The sequence below is a fragment of the Ochotona princeps genome, chromosome 2 (genome assembly GCF_030435755.1).
Source record: "Ochotona princeps isolate mOchPri1 chromosome 2, mOchPri1.hap1, whole genome shotgun sequence".
Taxonomy (NCBI): domain Eukaryota; kingdom Metazoa; phylum Chordata; class Mammalia; order Lagomorpha; family Ochotonidae; genus Ochotona; species Ochotona princeps.
This window is the reverse complement of record NC_080833.1, coordinates 12,086,839-12,109,683: the sequence shown is the minus strand read 5'-3', so window position 1 is coordinate 12,109,683 and position 22,845 is coordinate 12,086,839. Positions and strand designations below refer to the sequence as shown.

The 22,845-nt window shown below is 49.1% G+C and overlaps 1 protein-coding gene across 7 annotated transcripts in view; it reads left to right on the top strand.

Annotated features, from left to right (window-relative positions):
* Window positions 1-3,347: 3,347 nt before the first annotated feature.
* Window positions 3,348-22,845, top strand: part of UBR4 (ubiquitin protein ligase E3 component n-recognin 4) — a 150,533-nt gene continuing 131,035 nt past the window's right edge. For 4 of the 7 annotated variants that reach the window (XM_004592314.3, XM_058675922.1, XM_058675929.1 and 1 more), the window contains exons 1-10: window positions 3,349-3,618; window positions 10,674-10,771; window positions 12,679-12,782; window positions 13,425-13,554; window positions 13,642-13,781; window positions 15,815-15,917; window positions 16,003-16,144; window positions 16,272-16,396; window positions 22,037-22,161; window positions 22,720-22,779. In XM_004592314.3, the coding sequence (XP_004592371.2) occupies window positions 3,419-3,618; window positions 10,674-10,771; window positions 12,679-12,782; window positions 13,425-13,554; window positions 13,642-13,781; window positions 15,815-15,917; window positions 16,003-16,144; window positions 16,272-16,396; window positions 22,037-22,161; window positions 22,720-22,779 (1,227 nt within the window). In that variant the 5' untranslated portion in view covers window positions 3,349-3,418. Of the gene's footprint in view, window positions 3,619-10,673; window positions 10,772-12,678; window positions 12,783-13,424; window positions 13,555-13,641; window positions 13,782-15,814; window positions 15,918-16,002; window positions 16,145-16,271; window positions 16,397-22,036; window positions 22,162-22,719; window positions 22,780-22,845 lie in introns of all 7 variants that reach the window. The other 3 variants (XM_058675913.1, XM_058675916.1, XM_058675908.1) reach the window with 1 other exon arrangement.

Genomic DNA, 22,845 nt, shown 5'->3' with positions numbered 1-22,845 from the left:
AGCTTAGCTCAGCCCACTGCAGGAATTTTTTTTTTAATTGAGTGGCAGGGCAGGGGTGAGGGAAGAGGGTACTCCCAATCTCTTGTTCGGTCCCCAAATGGTGCCTGTTTGGGGCTGAGGCCTGGAGTTGGGACCTCTATCCAGGTCCTCCACATAGTTGGCAGAAACCATTTGAGCCATCCTCACTCCCTCAAGAGCCTGCACTGGCAAAAACTGGAGTCAGGAGCCAAGCTTGGGGATGAAAGTCTGGTGCTGTAACGTGGGGCAGGGTGTGTTAATGCTAGGCCACATGCCAGACCCTATGCTCTATTTTTTCTTTTTTTTTAAGATTTATTTTCTTATTGGAAAGGCAGATATACAGAGAAAAGGAGAGACAAAGATCTTCCATCCACTGGTTAACTCTCCAAGTGGCTGCAACAGCCAGAGCTGAGCTGATCCAAAGCCAGAAGCCAGGAGCCTCTTTCAGGTCTCCCACGCAGGTGTAGTGTCCCAAGGCCATCCTCGACTGCTTTCCTAGGCCACAGGCAGGGAGCTGGATGGGAAGTGGGAGAGCTGTTGGGATATGAACCGGCACCCATATGGGATCTCAGTGCATTCAAGGCGAGGACTTTATCCACTAGGCTATAGCACCGGGCCCTATGTTTTACTTTTTTTTTTTTTTAAGGTTTATTTTTTTTGACTAGAAAGTCAGATATACAGAGATGGAGAGACAGAGAAGAAGATCTTTCGTCCGATGATTTACTCCCCAGGCAGCCGCAATGGCTGGAGCTGAGCCGACCTGAAGTCAGGAGTTTCTTCCGGGTCTCCTATGCAGGTGCAGGGTCCCGAGGCTTTGGGCCATCATCAACTGCTTTCCCAGGTTACAAGCAGGGAGCTGGATGGGAAGTGGGGCAGCTGGGATTAGAATTGGTGCCTGTATGGAATCCTGGCTTGTGTAAGGTGTAGACTTATTTATTAAGCTATGGTGCTGGGGCCCATGCCATCTAAATTCAGAGTATAGATGCCATTTTAAATCTTTGTGGCAACATAAGAACAAACTTTCCAAGTAGAAATTGTGTAAAAGAACATTAAAACAAAGCTTTATTTTTATGTATTGGAAAGGTACAGTGACTGTGAGGGAGAAATCTTCCACCTGCAGCTGCACTCCCTCAAACTGGGCAAAGCCCACATCAAAAGCAAGGACCCTGGGCCATCGTCCACTGTTTGCCCACAGAGGACTTGAGCTGGCCTTCACCTGGGTGCCAGCTTTGCAGGCACAGGCTTCACTTGCTACACCACCACACTAGCCTATAAAGCGAGATCTTCAGAGTACCGGACTGCTTCTATCTGGCGAGAGCCGGAGCTATCACACACACAGAATTCTGAGTTTAGATGGAGGTACACATCTTCTTTTGATAGTTTGTAATTGTCTTTTAGTCCTTTCATTTTTTTCTTTCCATGTTTTAAACACTTTTTAATTGAAAAGTTCAATTTACAGTGAGAAGGAGAGACAAAGAGGAAGATATTCCATTTGCTGGTTCACTCCCCAAGGAGTCGCAGTGGCTGGAGCTGGGCTGATCTGAAAGCAGGAGCCAGGAGCTTCCTCCAGGTCTCCCACGCAGGTTCCAAGGCTTGCCCATCTTGCACTGCTTTCCCAGGCCACAAGCAGGGAGTTGGATGGGAAGTGGAGCAGCCAGGATATGAACTGGCACCCATATGGGATCCTGATGCATGGGGAAGACAAGGACTTTAGCCACTAGGCTATGGCGCTGGTCCCTATTTTCCTTTTTACAACATTAATTTAAAAGGCAGAGTGACAGAAAGAAACCTTCCACCTGTTGTTTTATGTCCCAGATGGCCACAACAGCAGGGGCTGGGCCAGGCTAATGCCAGGGGCCAGGAGCTCCATGTGGGTCTTGTCTGGGTGACAGCACCCTAAGCACTGTGGACATTTGCCACTGCCTGCCTGGGCACATTAGCAGCAAACTTGATGCTGGCGGGGGAAAAGATATGAATATTTGATATGAATGTTTGATCCTCTGTTTCCTGAAACTTTTCCACAGGAAAGATTGTAGATTAGCTTTGTCCTCTAGTTAAAATAAAATGAGTGTCCTGAAAACACTATAAAATTCTCAGTCTCGGGCTTTTCCTTTGGGGCCTCGTGCAGTATCTTAGAATAAAGCAATATTTATTGTGTTCTGAAAAGTTCTTTCCTGCTTGTTTGTTTGCATGTTTGCATGTTCCAGAAGCTCTCTGGGGCTGGTGCTGTGGAGTAAGCAGCTGTTGCCTGCAATGCTGACCTCCCACTAGGGATGCTGGTTCAAGTCCTGGCTGCTCCGATTTTGATGCAATTCTCAAGTAACTGGCTAGAAAAAGCAGGAGGAGAGGGCCCAAGTGTTGGGGCCCTCTACCCACATGGGAGACCTGGAGGAAGCTCCTGCCTTTGGCCTATCCCACGCCAGAGTTGTTGCAGCTATTGGGAAAGTGAACCAGCAGAAGGCAATCTCTCTCTGGAACTGTGCCTTGCAAATAAGTAAAAAAAACAAATTCCTCTCTCTTTCTCTTTTTTATTTTTAACGAAAATTCCTGTTCTTACTCCGGGTAAAGAGTCACGAAAGAAGATGCCAGCCCTTCACAAGCTCCATTTTCCTTCACACGGGCTAGGACTTGACCCAATTTTATTCCGAATGCAAAAGAGATCTTACAAAAAAAAGAGATCTTCTTCCTGCGGATAACCGCGCCCCACGAGCCTTTCCCGCCGTCCGCAGGCGCCTCGGTCTCCCTCGGCGGAGAAACCCGGGGCAGACGCAGCGTCACCTCTGGCGGTACATTCTAGAATGTCCAGAGCAATCCGAAGCGCGAGGCTGGGGCTGAGCAAGGCGGCAGAGCACCTGGCAGTGCCTGCAGAACACAGAGCCAGGGTCAAGGTCATTTCGGGGCAGAGGACCCTCAGGACCACACTTGGCGAGGTCGGGACGTGAATAAGAATAAAAGTAACGGAGAGAATGTAAAGGAGAAACGCTATTGGGCTGTCCCTCGGGGTCTTCTCGCTTTTAGCTGTCCCATTCTACTCACGCACTAGTGAACTCTACTGTCCTACAAAAACTCACTGAATCCAAGTCACACACCTCCACCTGGAACCTGGAAGCCACTCGCGTCTTGTCAGGCTTGAGCGGCTCCCACTGCGCAGGCGCGCATCCCGCTGCATCCCGCCGCTACCTGCAGTGTTCCATTCCGCGCAGGCGCGACGCCTCGGCCCTGCCCCCTCCGCCACGCCGCGCCTCTCTAAGCCTGCGGGAGCCAGAGACGTCACGTCGTTTGGCCGGCGACTGCGGCGCGCCGGCTGACGCAGCCGCACGCGTCACTTCCGCCCCCTCCCGGGAGGCGGCGCTGGGCCGGTGGCAAGCCCCCGGAGGGAACCGCGGTAGTAGGACGGAAGATGGCGACGAGTGGCGGCGAGGAGGCGGCGGCGGTGGCGGCGGTGGCGGCGGTGGCGCCCGCACCCGGGGCTACGACCCCGGGGCCAGACGCCACCCCGACCCCGGGCTGGGAGGTGGCCGTGCGGCCCCTGCTGTCCGCGTCCTATTCCGCCTTTGAGATGAAGGAGCTGCCGCAGCTGGTGGCCTCGGTCATCGAGAGGTAGCGGGCGGCGGCCCCGGCGGGGCGGCGGGGGGGAGGGAAGGGCCGGCAGGTGGTCGGCGAACGCCCGGCCGCCTCCCCCGCCCCCGGCCCGCGGCGCTCGCGGACCCCCCGGCCCCAGTCGTGGGGCGTGCTGCCGGAGACGCCCTGTGCCTCAGTGTCCCCGCCTGCGCAGCCCAGTCCTGCGGCCGCCCTCGCGGGAGAGGGGGACTCGGAGCGGCCGGTTCCCGGGGCTGAGGCTGGATGAGTTGGCATTTCTGCTTCTCTACCCGCGCCCAACCCGGCCCCGGGCGGGGACGGATCCCCCCAATCGTTTAATAACGGTCTCTCTCTCCTGGGATGGTCTCCTCGGTCCCTCCCGTACCGCGCTGTGTGATCGAAGGCCGCTAGCTGCCCACTGGCGACTTTGTGTTTTGGATTGTTTGCACGCCCTTTGTACATTTCTGCTGCGGTGTGATTAAGAACTCTTCAGTGGGTGCGTTCAAGAGATCGTTTCTCCAGAGGGACGGATTCGTTCTCTCGGGGAAATCCCTCCAGATGCGTTCTTTCTCATTCTTCTCCCTTGCCTTGGGTCTGTTAGCTGGCACCTGTGTGGTCCCTCTTTTTGCAGCGAGATGCCCAGATGTTGAGGTTGCTCTGCGAAGGTGGCATCTCCCAGGCCTCTCTTCCCTGGCAGTCTGTCATTAGTTTGATGGTAGACCTGGGTGTGTAGAGCCAAGTTCACTCAGTTTTTTTTTTTTTTTTTCTGGTCAGAGCTTGTTTAAGCAACTCCTTGCAGTTGCTAACTGTGTCATTTTAGCTGCATGCCAGAAAGGGTATATCAAAATGTTATCCACAGAGTTTGAAATCGTTATTTCTCCAAGGAAGGGGTGATTTTACAACCTGTTTATTACAGTGCTTCTTGTTACTGTTAGGTTTGTGGTGCCTTGAATGGGAGGATTTTAGGAAGTGACGGCTGGGTTTGGTAAAGCTCCAGCGCTCAGGGCTCAGATGGATTTTCCTGTGTCATTTTTCTTTTTCATCTTTTTTTTTTCTTTTAAAGATTTATTTGTTTTTTATTGGAAAGATATGCACAGAGAAGGAAAGACGAGAGGAAGAGCTTCCATCTGATGATTCACTCCCCAAGTGGCTGTAACGCCCAGAGCTGAGCCAATCCAAAGCCAGGAGCCAGGAGCTTCTTCCTGGTTTCCAATATGGGTGCAGAATCCCAAGACTTTGGGCCGTCTTCACCGCTTTCCCAGGCCACAGGCAGGGAGCTGGATGGGAAGTGGGGCTGCTGGGATTAGACTGGCACCCATTTGGAATCCTGGTGTGTGCAAGGCAAAGGACTTTAACCAATAGGCTACCGCACCAGGCCCTCTTTTCATCGTTACATGTTGAATGAGTGGCTTCTTTTTTGAATGGTACTATTTACCACATTTGTGTGTGTATTTTTAGGAACGGAACCATGAGCTGAGTAGGTTCTGAGTCGTGTGGTCTGTATTCTGTGACCCTGTCTTTAAGCTGTGATAGTTAAGCAGCTTCCTCCAACCTGAAGAAGAAACCATAACTAGGTTTGCATTTTTTTTAAAAAAATTTTTTTATTGGAAAGTCAGATATTCAGAGGGGAGAGACAGAGAGGAAGATCTTCCATCCATTGACTCACCCCACAGGTAGCTGCAATGGCTAGAACCGTGCCGATCCAGAGCCAGGAGCCTCTTCCGGGTCTCCCACATGGGTGCAGGGTCCCAAGGCTTTGGGCCATCCTCAACTGCTTTCCCAGGCCACAAGCAGGGAGCTGGATGGGAAGTGGGGCTGCTGGGATTAGAACTGGTGCCTGTATGGGATCCCAGCGTGTGTAAGGCGAGGACTTTTAGCCACTAGGCTGCTGTGCTGGGCCTTAGGTTTGCATTTTACCGTGCAAGTGATGATCCCCACTGAGTACTGGCTCCGAGAATCCAGATGGTCTGTGTGTGTAGACACCAGTAAGACCTCTTTATTATGGGGTTTCTATAACACAAAGTTGGTAGAAGGCAAGGTCTTTGAAGTTTGTTCTGGTTTTGGGGTTAAGTTCATTTCAGATGTTGTGCGTGCTCTTCAACTCTGTGACAGGAGTGTGATTTTTAAAAATTCATTTATTTTTTTGGGCCCGATGGCGTGGCGTAGCGGCTAAAGTCCTCGGCTTGAACGCGCCGGGATACCATGTGGACGCTGGTTCTGGTCCCAGCGGCTCCACTTCTCATCTAGCTCCCTGCTTGTGGCCTGGGAAAGCCTTGGGACCCTGCACCCGCGTGGGAGACCTGGAGGAGGTTCCTGGTTCCCGGCTTTGGGCACAGCACCGGCCTGTTGCGGCTCACTTGGGGAGTGAATCATTGGACAGAGGATCTTCCTCTCTGTCTCTCCTCCTCTCTGTATATCTGACTTTGTAATGAAAAATAAATAAATCTTAAAACAAAAAAAATTCATTTATTTTTTTAAAAAAAGATTTGTCTGAGAGGGACAGTTTATGAGGGAGGAGAGACAGACAGGCATACCCTCTATCTGTTCACTTCCTGATGTCTGTAATGTCCAGGCTGGGCCAAGTGGAAGCCAGTAGTCTGAAATTTTGTCCAGGTGTTTTGTGTGGGTGAAGGGGCCCAAGGACTCAGCTGTCCTGTCTCTTTCCCAGGCACATTAACAGGGAGCTGGATCGAAGTGGAGCAACGGGGTCTTGAACTGGTGCCCAAATAGGATTCAGGCATTGCAGGCGGCAGCTTGATGTGCTGTGCTACACCACTGGCCCTTGTTTTAATTTTTATTGACTTGAAAGGTAGAACACTAATTCAGGGGAGGGAGAGTGAGTGATCTTGTGTCTGCAATGCTTTTAACTATCCAGGCTGGCTCAGGCCAGAATCACACAGGCCTCCTGCGTGGGTGTCAGGAACCCCTGGCATTCCAGGTGTGGGTTAGCAGGAAGCTGGATGGCAAGTGGGGAAGCCAGGACTGGGACCTACACTCAGATGCAGGTGTCCTGAGTGGCCTCCTAAACCACTCCACAACAGTACCTGCCCCTGGAGTATCGTTTTAACAAAGACTTCCAGGAATATTTGGCTGTTAAATTCTTAGTGAGAACATAAACATACCAGGTGGTCACTTTGCTCTGCAGCATGACTCAGCGGAGTGTCGGTAAAGAGCCAGAGAGTAAAGAATTGTTGGCCGTGTGGTCTGCCTGCCGACTGCTCAGCTCTGCCGTTGCGGTGTGGAAGTAGCCACCCACAGCTGTCCGGATTCCTGATTGGGCATGGCTGTATTCAAAAATTTTTTACTTTTTTTTTTTTTTAACATTTGCTTATTTATTTGAAAGAGGGACAGAGAGATTGATCTTTCATCTCCTGGTGTGCTGTTCCAGTGACTGCAAAGCCAGGTGGGTCTAGGCTAGCGTAAAACCAAGAGCCAGGAACCACCCAGGCTTCCCATATAGGTGGCAGGGGTCCAGTTGTGGGAGCTGCCAGCTGTCTTCTGCCACCCTGGAGCTGCATTAGAAGGCAGCTAGCTGAGCGAGAAGCAGAGCTGGCGCTCTGATAAGGGGTGCTGGCTTGACCTCCTGAGTCCCAGGGCAAGCCCCCCAGTCTTCACCCCTGGCTTAGCACATGTAAAAGGTGCCTAGCTGTCGGTATACTGTTCTGCTAAGTTTTGTTTGCCTTTCCGGACAGCAGTAAGCATTTCAGGATTGTGGAAGTATTTTTTTGCACTGCGGGCTGTCACGGGGCACCAGATCAAGCCAACAATGATGGAGGTTGAGATGGGCTTTGTGTTCTAGATTCATCGCAGGTTTAGATGTTTAGGCTGCTGCTTGTGAGATTGCCACTGCTGTCTTACACAGTGTCCCCTGGGTGGACGTCCTGCTGTTCTAGGGTGGTCTCTGCTCCCTGCTGTGAGGTCCTAGGGTGGTCTCTGCCCTGCTTCCACCCGGCAGCCTGCTCATCACTGCTGTGCCGTGTGAAGACACGTGCTGTCAGAGACGTTTCAGCCCTCCTCTGCTCTTGCGTGCTTGGGTGGTTGAAATAGATTTTTTAGAGAAAAGATAGATGAAAGAACTTCCTGGATCTTGAGCCTGTTGCGGCTTGTTTGAATGTGTTGCTGAACTGTGACAAAAGGAGTAGAGCAGATAGGCGAGAAGTAAAGCCTCAGAAGTGCCCTGCGCTTTGTAAACAAAGCTGCTTAAGGGGTCCGTTCATTCTGAGGTCTGTTGCCTGTAACTAGCATATCTTTTAGTAGTAAAGATTGGGAATCTTAGGGGTCTGGCACGATGGCCTAGTGGCTGGATCCTCTCCTTGCATGTGCCGCGATCCCATATGAGTGAGGGTTCATGTCCTGGCTGCTCCACTTCCCATCCAGCTCCCTGCTTGTGGCCTGGGAAAGCAGTAGAGGATGGCCTAACACTTCGGTGTGGGAGACCCCAGCAAGAAGCTCTTTTGGCTGTTGGCTTGGGATTAGCTCAACTCTGACCGTTGCAACGAGTTGGGGAGTGAACCAGCAGACAAAAGATCTTTCTCTGCATCTCCTCTCTGCAAACCTGCCTTTCCAATAAAAATAAATAAATCTTTTAAAAACATCAACAGAAAAATCTTATAGGACTATTATTTTTTCAGACAAGAAACGGCACTAGAATTAGCTCAAGATAGACCACGTGTCAAATGTGGGATTAATTACTCTCCTCTTCAATGTAGGTTTCTGTATTAAGGTTCAGGAATTCCTTTCTTAACTCAGGGCAAGATATGCTGGTGAGTGTGGTTGTCATTGGACAATCTGGCTGAATTTATAGAGGAAAGAATATGCCTGCTTCCTCTCAGCCAGGGCTTCCTGGGCCACCTGGCCTCTTTAGTCACGGATCCCAGGGATCTGGCGGATTGTAAATTGCAGAGCGCTGCTGGCCAAGAGGCTATTAAAATGGTTCCATCACATGTTGTGAAGAAATTTCCTGAAGATATTGAAAAGGAGAGGAAGGAGATACAGCAATGAAATGTTTTGAATTTATGTGCCGTATGTCATTAGTTGAGGGCGGACCTACAGGAAAAACAACAAAACAAAATAGTCCCCCCACCGAAAGAGGTGGGTAGTCCCGGGGCTCAGCCCGCAAATCTTTGCAGGTGCTAATGGATCAAGTCAGGAATGTGAGGGAAGCATCTGGAAGCTTTCAGTTCTCTGCTTGACACAGCAGTGTGTGTGTGTGTACACATACATGTAGGTGTCTTGAAGCAAGGTGGTTTCTGTGCTTGGGAGTTCATGAGTCTCATGAGAGGGAAGAGGTGTGTGGGTTTTCATAGTTTACAATAAGAAAAAGGAGCAGTTTGTTACCCGAGGGGAGGAGGAGATGAATCTGTCTTATTATCCACCCCCTTAGATTTCCATATCTTCCCAGAAAGGCTGGGCATTTGCATTAGCCAGTTTTGCCTTATTTATACCGTTGTTGCGCCTCCTTGCTGTGCTTGTAAAAGCTGCAGAGCCGTGGCTGTGCGCGGTGTGGGCGGCTGTGCGCGGTGTTGGCAGCTGTCCTGGGCCTCAGCTGGGAAATTCCTTAGAAGCAGGTGTTGCAGGAAGATGGCTTGATCGACCTGAGGAAAGACAAATGTTCATCTTTAAGTCTGCTTTTCTTCTTCCTGTGTGTCAGGTTTGCCTTCGTTCTGCCCCTTCTCACCAACTCGAGCCTTTTGTCCCATTTTTTCTTGTTTTATTTTGTTCTCATTTCTCAGTAGTCTATGGTGTTTCCATGTTTGTTTGTTTGTTTCTTTTTTTTTTAAAGATTTATTTATTTTTCAGTACAAAGATATACAGAGAGGAGGAGAGACAGAGAGGAAGATCTTCCGTCCGATGATTCACTCCCCGAGTGAGCCACAACGGCCGGTGCTTGCCGACCCAAAGCCGGGAACCAGGAACCTCTTCCAGGTCTCCCACGCGGATGCAGGGTGCCAAATCCTTGGACCGTCCTCTACTGCTTTCCCAGGCCACAAGCAGGGAGCTGGATGGGAAGTGGGGCTGCCAGGACTAGAACTGGCGCCCATATGGGATCCTGGTGCGTTCAAGGCAAGGTTTTTAGCTGCTAGGCCATCGTGCCAGGCCCCTCCATTTTTGTTTCTTGAGAAGTGTGGTTGGGGTAGGGAAGTATGGCAGCTCCTGGTACTTAGTGGCTTGTACACTTTGTTTCTTTATAGTTAAGAGGTTTGTTATGTCTGCTGACTCTACTGGCTCTTCAACTTCCCACGTTTCTCCCTTGCTGCTCCAAAAATGTTGTAAGTGGTGCTGAAGGCCACTTCGCCTGCTCTGTCATTGGCTGTCTTTCCCCAAAGTGCCTTCTTCCCCATTCTTTTCTCCTTCCTTTTTTCCCTTTCCTTTCCTTCCCTAAGTGACTGCAGTGGCTCGGACTAGGCCAGACCGCAGCCTGGGCTCCCACATGGCACACGGGTCTAAATACTGCTGCCACCTTCTGCTGCCTTCCCAGGCACATGGGCAGGGAACTGGACCAGCAGTGGAGCAGCCGGGACATGAATTGGCCTCTGTATAGGAGGCCAGTGTCACAGTCGACGTCTTAGCTGACTGTGCCACAACACTGGCTTCTTTACAGGGAAAAGGCTGCTGTAGGTGTCCTGGGGAGGATGTTGTTATAAGGGGTGACACTGAACCGGGCAGTTCAGTGCCTTTACTTCTACATAGTAGGTATGTTTTGTTATCAGAATGGGAATGAGAGAAACCGATCGAGATCATCCTTGAGGTGGGCAGTGCTGTCGTTTCTGTGGGAAACCCGTCGGGCTGAGAAGAAAGGGGTGACTCTGAGCTCTTGAAACGGAGGCTTCTTAATTAGTGTGTCACAGGTGCCCCCCACCCCCTCCACCCCATCCTCCTGGCTCTCCATCATCTTAAGCCTGATAGGTGGAACAGGATTTAAATTTTTCCCGGTTTTGCTTTCTCAATCTTGATTATGCAGATGGTGAGGCTACCTACTAAGTGGGATTGCTAAAAGCTAGCTAAGGCAGTGCCTACAAAGGGTGCCTGGCGGAAGTGAGCCCTGAGTAAGTATTGTCTGCATTCTTCTCTTGCAGCGAATCAGAAATCTTGCACCATGAGAAGCAGTACGAGCCATTCTACTCCTCTTTTGTTGCACTTTCCACACACTATATTACAACCGTCTGCAGCCTCAGTGAGTATCCCGCTCTGTCGCTCCGTCTGAAGGCTCATGGATCAGAGGGTTGTTTGTTCTCTTGTTATCGTGTCGGGGCAAGTTGTGAATGCAGCCCATGTTTCCGCAGTACACCAAGAGAGGACACAGCTGTCAGTGATGCTGAGGCAAATGAATGGGCATTGGATTCTGTTTATTTACGTTTTAATTGAAAGACAGCAAGACTGAGACAGATCCATGTCTGGGCCAGATCAAACTAAAAAAATTTTTTGTAAGATTTATTTATTTTTATTGGAGAGTCAGATATACAGAGAGGAGGAGCGACAGAGAGGAAGATCTTCCATTCGATGATTCGGTCCCCAAGCGGCCGCAACAGGTGGAGCTGAGCCATTCCAAAGCCAGGAGCCTGGAACTTCTTCCGGGTCTCACACACAGGTGCAGGGTGCCAAATCTTTGGGCTGTCTCTTGACTGCTTTCCCAGGCCACAAGCAGGGAGCTGGATGGGAAGCGGGGCTGCTGGAACGTGAACTGTTGCCCATATGGGATCCTGGCACGTGCAAGGCAAGGACTTTAGCAGCTAGGCCACGCTGCCGGACCCTCTTTTTTTTTTTTTTTTTTAAGATTTGTTTCTTTTTATTGGAAAGGCAAGTTCACAGAGAAGGAGACAGGAAAGATCTTCCATCCTCTGGTTCACTCGCCAAGTGCTTGTAATGGCTGGAGCTAAGCCGATCTGAAACCAGGAGCCCGGAAATTGTTTCAGGTCTCCCACATGGGTGCAGAGTCCTAAGGCTTTGGGCCGTGCTCTGCTGCTTTCCCAGGCCACAAGCAGGGAGCTGGATGGGAAGTAGAGCTGCCGGGACATGAACCATTTCCCATAAGGATACCTGACACTGGGAAGTGAAGGATTAGCCAGTTGAACTATTGCACTGGGCCCCCAGCTGCTCCATTTTTGATCCAGCTTTCTGTTAATGGCCTTGGGAAGTATTGGAAAAGGGGTCATTGGGCCCCAGCACTCACATGAGAGATCTAGAGGTTGCTGGCTTCCAGCTTCAGACAGCCCAGCTCTGACTATAGCGCTTGTTTGAGGAGCAAACCAGCAGATAGAAAAATCTCTCTGTGATTCTGACTTTCATGTAAAAAAAAGATTTTTTTTTTTTTAGTTACTGAATCTTTATTTCCATTTTTAGCGATTTATGCTTATTCTAGGAACTTGCTGCTCATGGGAGAATCACTTTTAGCTTAAGGAAATTTACTTTTCCTTTCATGGAATGTCATTTAAAACCTATTGTAATAGAGAACGATCACTTGTTAAAAAATGAAGGAAAGGATAGGGCCAGTGTTGTGGTGTAGTGGGTAAAATGGCCACCTGTGGTAATGGCATTCCATGTGGACACTGGCTTCAGTCCTGGCTGCTCCATGTCTGATGCAGCTCCCTGCTAATGTGCTTGGGAAAACAGTGGAACACGGCCCAAGTGTTTGCAGGGGACCTGCAGGAAGCTCTTGGCTCCTGGGTTTGGCCTGGCCATTATAGCCATTTGGGGAGTGCACCCGCAAAAACAAGATCTCCTGCTGTTTCTTCTGTCTGTAACTTTGCCTTTAAAGTAAATTAAAAAAATGTATTTTTTAAAAAATTGAGGGAAAGGCAATGATGATATCTGCTTCATTGAATTAGTTTAAGGATTAAACGAATTAATTAGTTTGAAGAGTTTGGTGCTGATACTTTAGTTCTCGTAATTTCTGGTGTTTATACGATCTAACTGGTGTATAATCAGCTGTCTGTCAGGTTATCTTTGTCTCTTGGTTGTTGGTTGTGAATTGTCATCAGAATGATATGGAATATGGTGAGCTCAACAGTTGATTTGCCTCACTTACTCACTGTGAAGCGGAGCATTTAAACTGAGCTTAAGTATGTCTTCCTGCTTTCTCAGTTCCTCGGAACCAGCTTCAGTCGGTGGCAGCAGCTTGTAAAGTCCTGATTGAGTTTTCTCTTCTCCGTCTGGAGAATCCTGATGAGGCATGTGCCGTGTCCCAGGTAAGAGCGACGCTCCATTGCTGCTCCTAGTTTTGTAGTAGAATTGTGACTAGTGGAAGTAATGGAGAATGGTGACGTGGAGCAGGGGCTAGTCCACTTTCTCTTTAATAGGACGCATGGTGTCACTTGCAAGTAGTTACTCTATCTTTGTACTGTGAAAGAATCAAAGACATTACGCTGTGCTCCGTTAAACACGACCTAGTACAACAGGCCTGGGACTGCAGTGGGGCTGTGCTTTGCTAACCTGGGGTTCATGGAGCAGTGCAATCTTTTTCAAGGATTGACAATTTATGTACCTACACAGACCAGGCAGGCAACATAAAAGGAGTAAAAAGCCATAGTTGAGAGGTTTCAGATCCCAGCTATAAGGACACAGGCTCTAGGTACTGTGGCCATGTGGAGGTCTGTATGGGAGACCTTCCCATTTTTAAGAAGCTGGTTATAACTTTAAATTAAAACAGATAACACGAACGCAATGATGCCAGTCTGCAAGCCAACTACGTGGCCTGAGAGCCATCAGTTTGCAATCTCTGCTGTAATGATTTCTCTCAAATTACAGCTGTTTCTGTGAGCCTAAATTTGTCCATTGTGATTCCCAAAAGTCGAAAGGTGTTTATTGAAAGATACAATTTTTTGTTCCAGAAACACTTGATCCTTCTCATCAAGGGCCTGTGCACAGGCTGCAGCCGACTGGACAGAACTGAAATCATCACGTTTACAGCAATGATGAAGTCTGCCAAGCTGCCGCAGACCGTGAAGACGCTTTCTGACGGTGGGTGAGCCTGCTGCAGATGGCTGCTGCTTGTGGGGCTTTGCAGTGCTGCTCTGCTCACCCAGTGTGTGCTGTTGTGTTTTGCAGTGGAGGATCAGAAAGAGCTGGCTTCCCCAGTAAGCCCGGAGCTGAGGCAGAAGGAGGTGCAGATGAATTTTGTGAACCAGCTGACCTCGGTTTTTAATCCTCGAACTGTAGCATCACCGCCCATCAGTCCACAGGCTCTGGTGAGTTCCTTCAGACAAATGTCTTTATCGCTGAGGAATTTAAGAATTCGCTAGAAATTTACTGGAAAGTGAGTCACGTATTTCATGTAATGTAAATGGAGCAGGCATTTGGCACAATGCTGAAGATACTGTTTGGGGACCTGTATTACGAACATCAGGTAAAGCAGTGCTGGTGTCCCATGTGAGTGCCTTTTGGAGTCCCAGCTGCTCCGTTTCGGATCCAGCTTTCTGCTACTATGTCTGGTAAAGCAGTGGAAGATGACTCAGTAGGACCCCTGATCCCCATGGGGGAGAGCTAGTTGAAACTGGGTTTCTGGTTTCTGCTTGGCCCACCCTTGGCTGTTGCAGGTATTGGGAGAGCAAACCAACAGATAGAAGTTCTTTATCTCTTTCTTTTTGTAACTCTGCCTTTGATAAAATAAGTAAATCTTTAAGAAATTGATGCTGTTTGCGAGTGTCCGGATTGAAGCCCAGTTCTCCTGATTCTAGCTTCCTGCTAATGGGCACCTGGGTGGGCAGTAGGGAACGTTCCAGGAGTTGGGTCGCTGCCAGCCATGTCCAAGACCCCTATACTGTTCAGGCTCCTGGCTCTGGTCTGGCCCAGGCCTGCTGTTTAGTGCATTTGGAATATGAAGCAGGAGAGTGCTCTGTTGTGTCTGCAACCTTTTATACAGCAATATAAAAATATGGTATTGTATGCCATACTAGAAAAGAAAATTGTTTGTTTGTTTATTTATATCTGAAAGGTAACATTACCAAAAGAAAGGAAGAGGTAGATCTTCCATTTCTGGCTCACTGCACAGAAGGCTGCAACAGACAGGACTATGCCAACCTGAAGCTAGGAGACAGTGTGACCTGGGTGCAAGGGCCCAAGGGCCGTTTGCTGCTGCTTTGCCGGGCGCGTTAGTAGAGAGCTTATAGGAAGTGGAGTGCCCAGGGCTTGAATCAACACCCAGTAGGATGCTGGCATTGCAGGTGCAACTCGGCCTGTTAACTATATATAAGATTTGTTCTATGTGTTTGGAAAACAGAGTTGAGAGAAAGAGGGAGAGACAGATTTTCTATTTACTGGTTTACCTCTAAAGGACAATTTGATGTCAATCAAATATATTTTTCTTGGAAAGGCAGAGTTGCAGGGAGAAGGAGAACAGAGAGATCTTCATTCCCTGGTTCTGGCTTTGCCCTAATGACCACAGTGACTGGAGCTGGGCCAATTCAAAGCCAGGAGCCTGGAGGCAGGAGCTTCCTCTAGGTCTCCCACATGGGTGCAGGGACCAACGTACTTGGAGCATCCTCTGCTGCTTTCCCAGGCCACAAGCAGAAACTAACTCGGAGGTGAAGCACCCAGAGCACAAACCAGTACCCATATGAAATGCTGGCACTGCACGGCTGAGGATTAGCTTGCTGTGCTACCAAACTAATGCCAGTGCCAGTCTCTGCAGAATGTATATATATATGTTCGTGTGTGTGTGTGTGTGTATTTTCAAGATTTATTTATTTTTATTGGAAAGTCAGATATCAGAGAGGAGAAGAGACAGAGGAAGGTCTTCCATCTGATGCTTCACTCTCCAAGTGACTGCAGTGACCTGGAGCTGAGCCAATCCAAAGCCAGGAGCCAGGAGCCAGGAGCTCCCTCCAGGTCTCCCTCCAGCAGGGTCCCAAGGCTTTGGGCCGTCCTCGACTGCTTTCCCAGGCCACCAGCAGGGAGCTGGATGGGAAGCGGGGCTGCCGCCATTAGAACTGGCTCCCATAGGGATCCTGGCACGTTTAAGGCGAGGACTTTAGCCACTAGGCTACTGTGCTGGACCCCAGAGTTTATATTTTAAAGCCATGTATTTGTTTTCACTTCTGTTGTGAAAATAACCTGTATCATATCCAATATTAAGTGAGGAATGCTTTTTTGTTGTTACTAGCGTGTCTGAAGAGTGTCCATGGAGCTCCCAGTTTCTTTGCACTGTGGCTTGCTTCTGAGCTCCAGGGGCATGGCAGCGCACAGGGGACAGGGCCTTGATAGGTCCTGTGTGTTTGTGCAGGTGGAAGGGGAGCATGATGAGCAGTCCTCTACAGATCAAGCTTCTGCTATCAAAACCAAGAATGTGTTCATAGCTCAGAATGTGGCGAGTCTTCAGGAGCTTGGTAAGAGTCGCAGTGAGTGTCAGAAAGCTGGTTCCTCTGCTTCCGTCAGCTCTGAGATCTGCACGGTGTCCTTCCTTTACTCCAGGTGGCTCCGAGAAACTGCTGCGTGTCTGTTTGAATTTGCCATATTTCCTACGTTACATCAATCGATTCCAAGATGCAGTGTTGGCCAATTCCTTCTTTATCATGCCTGCCACTGTAGCAGATGCCACTGCAGTTCGTAATGGGTAAGGTATTCTCCTCTTTATACTTGGCATTCAAGTAAAGGATCTAAGGGGTAGTTTTTATGATATGCTGATTTTCTTTATTGAAAGTAGGTGATTCTCAGAGACCCCAATGTCTGTTCTGTTGCAGTTTTCATTCCCTTGTGATAGATGTGACTATGGCTTTGGATACCCTTTCTCTGCCTGTGTTGGAACCCCTCAATCCTTCCCGTCTGCAAGATGTGACAGTCCTCAGCCTAAGTTGTCTGTATGCAGGTGAGATGCTATTTCTGGTGTCATTTTCCCTGGAGTACAAGTGTAGTTTTAAGAAAGTATAAGAATCTGAGCACTTTTTTTGCATTTCACATCTTGGTAAAACAAGGTCTCAGTAAGACATTTTGTAAATGATCCTATTACTTAGCTCCTGGGTTAGTGTTGTTTGCATACGTTCTAAGATGTGTGGGTATTAGCTGTCTGCTATATAAAATGTCAAGGACTATTGGGATGTTGAGATATGTAAGATACAGTCCCTGCCCTCAAAGCGTACTCCCAAGCAATGAAGGAGAGAGTGTGCCCTACAGAATGGGAGGGTTAGAGGAGTAGGGTAAGTGCAGGATATTTATGACAAAGCAAGAGGAGAGCATTTGAATCTCGCTGTCTGAAGAAGGCTTTCTGGAACACATGCTATCTGTTTATGTGGCTAAATATGAAGAATGCTTTTATTCATGTTTGCTTAAAATTTCTGTTCTTCCTCTTGATTCTACGCTTTGGAAGTAGGATTTTATTTAATGTTTACTCTTTGCAGTTATTGTTAAAATATTTTTAAATGCAAATTACTACTGCTTAGTGTTAAATGTAAATCCAGTGAGAACCTTGGTATGTTTTATCAGGGATGACAATGTCAGATGTTTGCTTGGTTCTGCACCTGAGGGTTGGAATAGGCTGTCTTGAGAGCACCAAAAAATTGGAGAAGTTGTTTGATCTCCTTAAATTGTTTGTGTGAAATAGGAATATGAAGATAAAAGTCTCTTATTACTAAATAAATTTTATGTCAGGGATAATGAGAGGTGAGGAGTAAATGCTATGGAAAGTAGAAAAGGCAGACTTCCTTTTTGAGTTGAGAAGAGCAGTAGTTATGAAGGAGTTCTGATGTATCTTTTTAGTTTTAGTTTTGATGGTGTTTACGTAGTTGATCAAGGTGGGAAAGGTCAAGGATCAGGGGAAGTGGGCAAGACCATTGTTCACACATTTTCCTTTTCTTCCTGTACCTGGGGGAGGGGAAGGGAGGATACAATGGGAGAGACCACACCCAGCCTCCCCAGTACCCGACGTCATCCCAGGGTCCCTGTTGTGCAGCAGGTTCTGAGGGTTCTGCTCAAGTGGTTTCGATAGTTCTGAGCTGATGTTGATATTGCCGCTCCAAGGATGAGGAGATCCTTCCAAGGTCGATTGACTGACATTGTCCACCTCAGAATCTCCATTCGCCCAGAAGTTTGCTGTCAAGCTTCACTGGGGTAGTTGATCAATTTGTTCTGCCTTCCTTACTTGGCACACCAGCAGGTGCTGTGGTAAAGCCCAGCCCTGGCCACCACGCTCTTTTGGCCCTCATGTACACAGGGGACGCTAAACCCAGTCAGAGTGACCCCCAGGAACCCCCACTGCACGGCCCCCGGCTCTGATTCCTGCATCTGCCAGCATGTCCAGTGGGCTAGGTCTGTTCCACATCCTATTCAGCTTTTGTACATATCATTGGGCATTGAAGCCTATCTCAGTCCAACCAAATACACCCTCCAGCCCACACTCATGCCAGCGGGTGCTACTCTCTGTCCAGCCAGTCCCGCCCCCAGTCCTGGTTCTCATGCTCACCAGTGAGAGTTGCATCCCATCAAAGAGGCGCCCACAATCCCTGCACTGGACCCACTCCCTGCCCTGGATCTTGTGCTCTCCAGGTGGCTCTACAGTCTGGCTCGACAGGACCAAGTTCCAGGATTTGCCAGCTGCTGCGGCGGCGGCAAAGCCTAACCCTCCTGCCCTTATACTGGCTCATGCCTGTACCGGTGGATACCGTTGGTTAGCTCAGCCTGGCTCTCCCCCAACCCAGCTCACATGTAAGCCAACAAGTGTTGTAGCCTTGCCCAGCCAGGTCTGCCCCCATTTCTAGCTCTTGCGCTCGCAAGCAAGAACAGTGTCTCAGTTCCTGGGCCAGATGTGGGGTGGTCTCCACATCTCCCTTACTGTGTTCGCATATGCCACCTAGTCTTGCAGGTACTGGTGGGTGCTGTGGTGTAGTCTGTCATGGTCCATCTCATCTCGGCATTTGCAGGCTGGTGCTATATCCTAGCCTGGCCTGGCCTGGTCAGCCCCCGTCTCAACCCTAATGGGAACTGGCTGGTGCTGCAGCCAGACTCTGGCTGTCCTGCACCTCATCCTGATTCTCAGAGCTGCCAGTGTGTGTTATGAATTGGCACAGCCTGTCTGGCCCCCAGACTTGAACCACATGTATGCCGGCAGGTACTGTAACCTGGTCTGGTCTGGGCTGCTCCTTGCCTTGGTTCTTGTGCTCACCTGCAGGAACTCTGTCCTGACAAAGGAGTTCCTTAAGCTGCTTCTGAGGTATCTTTTTTTTAAAGATTGATTTATTTTCATTGGAAAGACAGATATACAGAGAGAAGGAGAGACAGAAAGATCTTCCATCTGCTGGTTCACTCTCGAAGCGGCTGCAGTGGCCAGAGCTGAGCCAATCTGAAACCAGGAGCCTGTAGCGTCTTCCAGGTCTTGCACATTGGGTGCAGGGTCCCAAGGCTTTGGGCCATCCTTTCTTGCTTTCCCAGGCCACAAGCAAAGAGCTGAATGGGAAGCGGGGCTGCTGGGACAAAAGTCATTGCCCATATTGGATCCTGACACGTGTAATGTGAGGATTTTAGCTGCTAGGCTAAGGCGCTGGGCCCCAGGTGGCATTTCATCACAGCTATTCCTGGCGAAGGGCATGCAGAGCCATAAGCTTCTTGAGGTTTTGAAAAGCGTGATGCATGTTTATAATTCTAGAGCTTTTTCCTTCCTCTGTTTGACTTTTTATTAGAATTTTATCTTTTTAAAAGATTTATTTGTTTGAAAGACAATTCCACAGAGATGGGGGAGAACCCATCTGCTGGTTCACTCCCCAATTAGTCACAGTGTCGGGGGCTAGGACAGGCAGAATCCAGGAACTTGAAACTGTTTCTGGGTCTCCTGGTGGGGGCAGACACCCAGACACTGGTGCCATACTCTGCTGCTGTTAAGTTTCAAAATGGCAACGGATGCCAGGGTTGCTCGTGGCAGTTTTACATACTGTGCCACAGTGCCAGCCCCTCAAATTTTATTATGCATGTAATGAGCTAGTGTGGTTTTTGACTGGATCAGCTATTCAAGAAAGACGACTTTATTGTGCTGGCTTCAACTTTATGAAGCCAGCACAATGGCTCAATTAGCTAATTCTCCCCTTGCAGGTCCCAGAATCTCATATGGGTGCCAGTTCGTGTCCCAGCTGCTCTACTTCCCATCCAGCTCCCTGCTTGTGGCCTGGGAAAGCAGTAGAGGATGGCCCAAAGCCTTGGGACCCTGCACCCACATGGGAGACCCAGAAGAAGCTCATGGCCCTTGGCTCAAGATCCTCTCAGCTCTGGCCGTTGCAGCCACTTGGGGAGTACAACAGCAGATGGAAGATCTTTCTCTCTGTCTTTTCCTTTTCTATAAATCTGCCGTTCCAATAAAAATAAATACAAAAAAGGGGAAAAAAGAATTTGATAGCATGTGTTAAGGCTATTTCAGAATCTTTTTTTTTTTTGACATTTTGCATGTTTGATTGCCACAGTGAGACAGACAGTCCAACAGGTAGACACAGATCTTCCAAACGCAGCCAGCAGCCGGGGCTGGGCCAGGTCAAAGCCAGGACTCCACTTGGGTTTCCCATGTGGGTGTCAGGAACTCAAGCTGTTGAGCTGTCCTGTGCAGCCTTGACCGGCTCCTAAGTAAGGAAGTGGGTCAAAATCATAGAGCAGCGAGGACTGGAAGCAGTACCCTGAGAAGAGATGTGAGCCTCCCAGTGGCAGCCTAACTGGCTGTGCTGCTGGTCCACACTGTGGATCCTGCTGGCTGCAGCAGACCCAATGGGAGCAGGCCCCTGGTTCTATTTGTGCCATGGCTCTAGTAGAGCTCCCTTCACAGCAGTGTATCGAGAAAGTGCTGGTGCTAAGGCAGGCATCAACTCTTGGTCCATAGGATTCATGGGTGGTGGTGGTGGTGTTACATGTAGCTGGACAGAAAATGGGATTGCAGTCATTTGGATCATATCCTGTAGATGACGGAGACCACTAAGGATTCTGAAATGTAGTGGGCTCTGAGCTGCATCTTAGGCAAAAGCTTTCAGGTGGGTTGTGCGGGAGGTTGTGGTGTGAGGAAGTCCTGCAGGTGGGCAGCTTGGTGAGGAGGAGTTTGCAGTCACTTGGATGAGATGCTCTGCGCGCTGACGATGAGCAGCAGCATCGAGAAGAGAGAGCCATGGTAGGGGTGAGGCTGTCTTGCTCAGCCAGAGTATGCTGCCTTTGACCTTGAATTTATAGGTTTGAGTCTTACAGGTTTTCAGGGGATTTCTTTCCCTTTTATTTATATAAAAGAAACAATTTTCATTGATTTTGTACATATAGTTGTAAGGACCTACCCTCCCCCATGCCTTTTTTTTTTTTTTTTGAGGATTTATTTATTTCACTACAGTCAGATATATAGAGAAAAGGAGAGACAGAGAGGAAGATCTTCCGTCTGATGATTCACTCCCCAAGTAAGCCGCAACGGTAGGTGTGCGCCAATCCGAAGCCGGGAACCAGGAACCTCTTCCGGGTCTCCCACGCGGGTGCAGGGTCCCAAAGCATTGGGTCATCCTCAACTGCCTTCCCAGGCCACAGGCAGGGAGCTGGATGGGAAGTGGAGCTGCCGGGATTAAAACTGGTGCCCATATGGGATCACGGTGCGTTGAAGGGCGAGGACTTTAGCCACTAGGCCACGCCGCCGGGCCCCCCATGCCTTTTCTTAACTGTCACATGGAGCTCAGTGTGCTCAGTTCATAAAGATTAAAGATTTTACAAACTCATACTTACATTAAAGATTTCTGGCTTGGTTTTTCATTGAAATTTTGTCACTAGAAGTCCAATGCGCTATCCATTACGCCACAGAGCCACCTGTCATTGAAATTGTGTAAGGCTTAACTTTATTTATTTGAAAAAGTTATAGAGGGCCGAGCGCAGTGGCCCAAGCCACTAAAGTCCTTGCCTTGAATGTGCCAGGATCCCATATGGGCGCCAGTTCTAATCCCGGCAGTTCTACTTCCCATCCAGCTCCCTGCCTTTGGCCTGGGAAAGCAGTTGAGGACAGCCCAAAGCCTTGGGACCCTCTGCCCACATGTGGGACCTGGAACAAGCTCCTGGCTCCTGGCTTTGGATTGGTGTAGTACCGACCGTTGCGGTCACTTGGGAAGTTGGATGGAAGATTTTCCTCTCTGTGTCTGCTCCTCTTTGTATATCTGATTTTGCAAAAAAAAAAAAATCTTAAAAAAGAGTCATAGAAAGAAGGACATTCATCTGCTGATTCACTCCAAATGACTGCTACACCTAGGGCTCGGCCAGCGTGAAGCCAGGAGCCTGGAGCTCCATCTGGGTCTCCCATGTGGGTGGCAGAGGCTCAGGTACTTGTGGCATCTTGTGCTGCCTTCCCAAGCAGATTTGCAGGGATCTGGATTGGAAGCAGAGTAGCTGAGACTCCATATCACAGTCTGTTATGGGGTGTGTTGTATGCTGCTTAGCCCACTGTGCCACGGTGCCAGTTCTTGTGTCTCAGCTCTATGGATTCTTGGGAATACTCGCTTGCAATCGGTGTCTTCTTTTTCAGGTGTGAGTGTGGCAACGTGCATGGCCATCCTTCATGTAGGTAGTGCCCAGCAAGTGCGGACAGGATCCACAAGCTCCAAGGAGGAGGACTATGAAAGTGATGCAGCTACAATTGTCCAGAAATGTGTAAGCCAAGCATGTGGGAATATGGCAGCCTTGTGGCCGGTTGTGTTTTTCTTCCTGGAGAGATGGGACTTAGTGTATCCTCTACATTCCTTTCCTGGGTGCTAGGTCGAGAAGGAGGTGGACCTTTAGGTTGTTCATTTGGTGTATTGGTTTGTACAGGTGCTTGGCCGCCTCTGCTGGCACCACAAGACGTACTGCACCGTATGGTGGCAGTAGACCTTGTGGAAGGTTAGTCATTCACTTAGGAAATACATTTGAGAGAGTACTGTGTGTCGGTGTAGTTACGGGACATGTGTAAGAACAGGTCATGTCAGTGGTAAGTGCGTCATGAACTGTGGTCTCAACGACGTGGGCCGAGTGTCCTGTGTTACGTGTGTGAGGGACTTCCTCTGAGAAGGTGACATTGGGACTCAGGTCCCGGTGAAGATAGGGAATATGAGCATTGAAAGGGGACCCAGGCATGTTTAACTGTTCACGTTTATTTAGGGTGGGATTTAGCATTTATAGTGAAATATGTGAACTTGCTCAGGTTTTTTTTGTCTGTTTGATGTTGGGCAGCTTGAAATCTATGACATGATTGGACAAGCAATCAGCAGTTCACGCCGGGCTGGTGGTGAGGTAAGAAGCAGTCTCTGCTGTGTTTCTGTTCTGTCTTATCATTTCCAAGGTGTGAATACCTCTGCT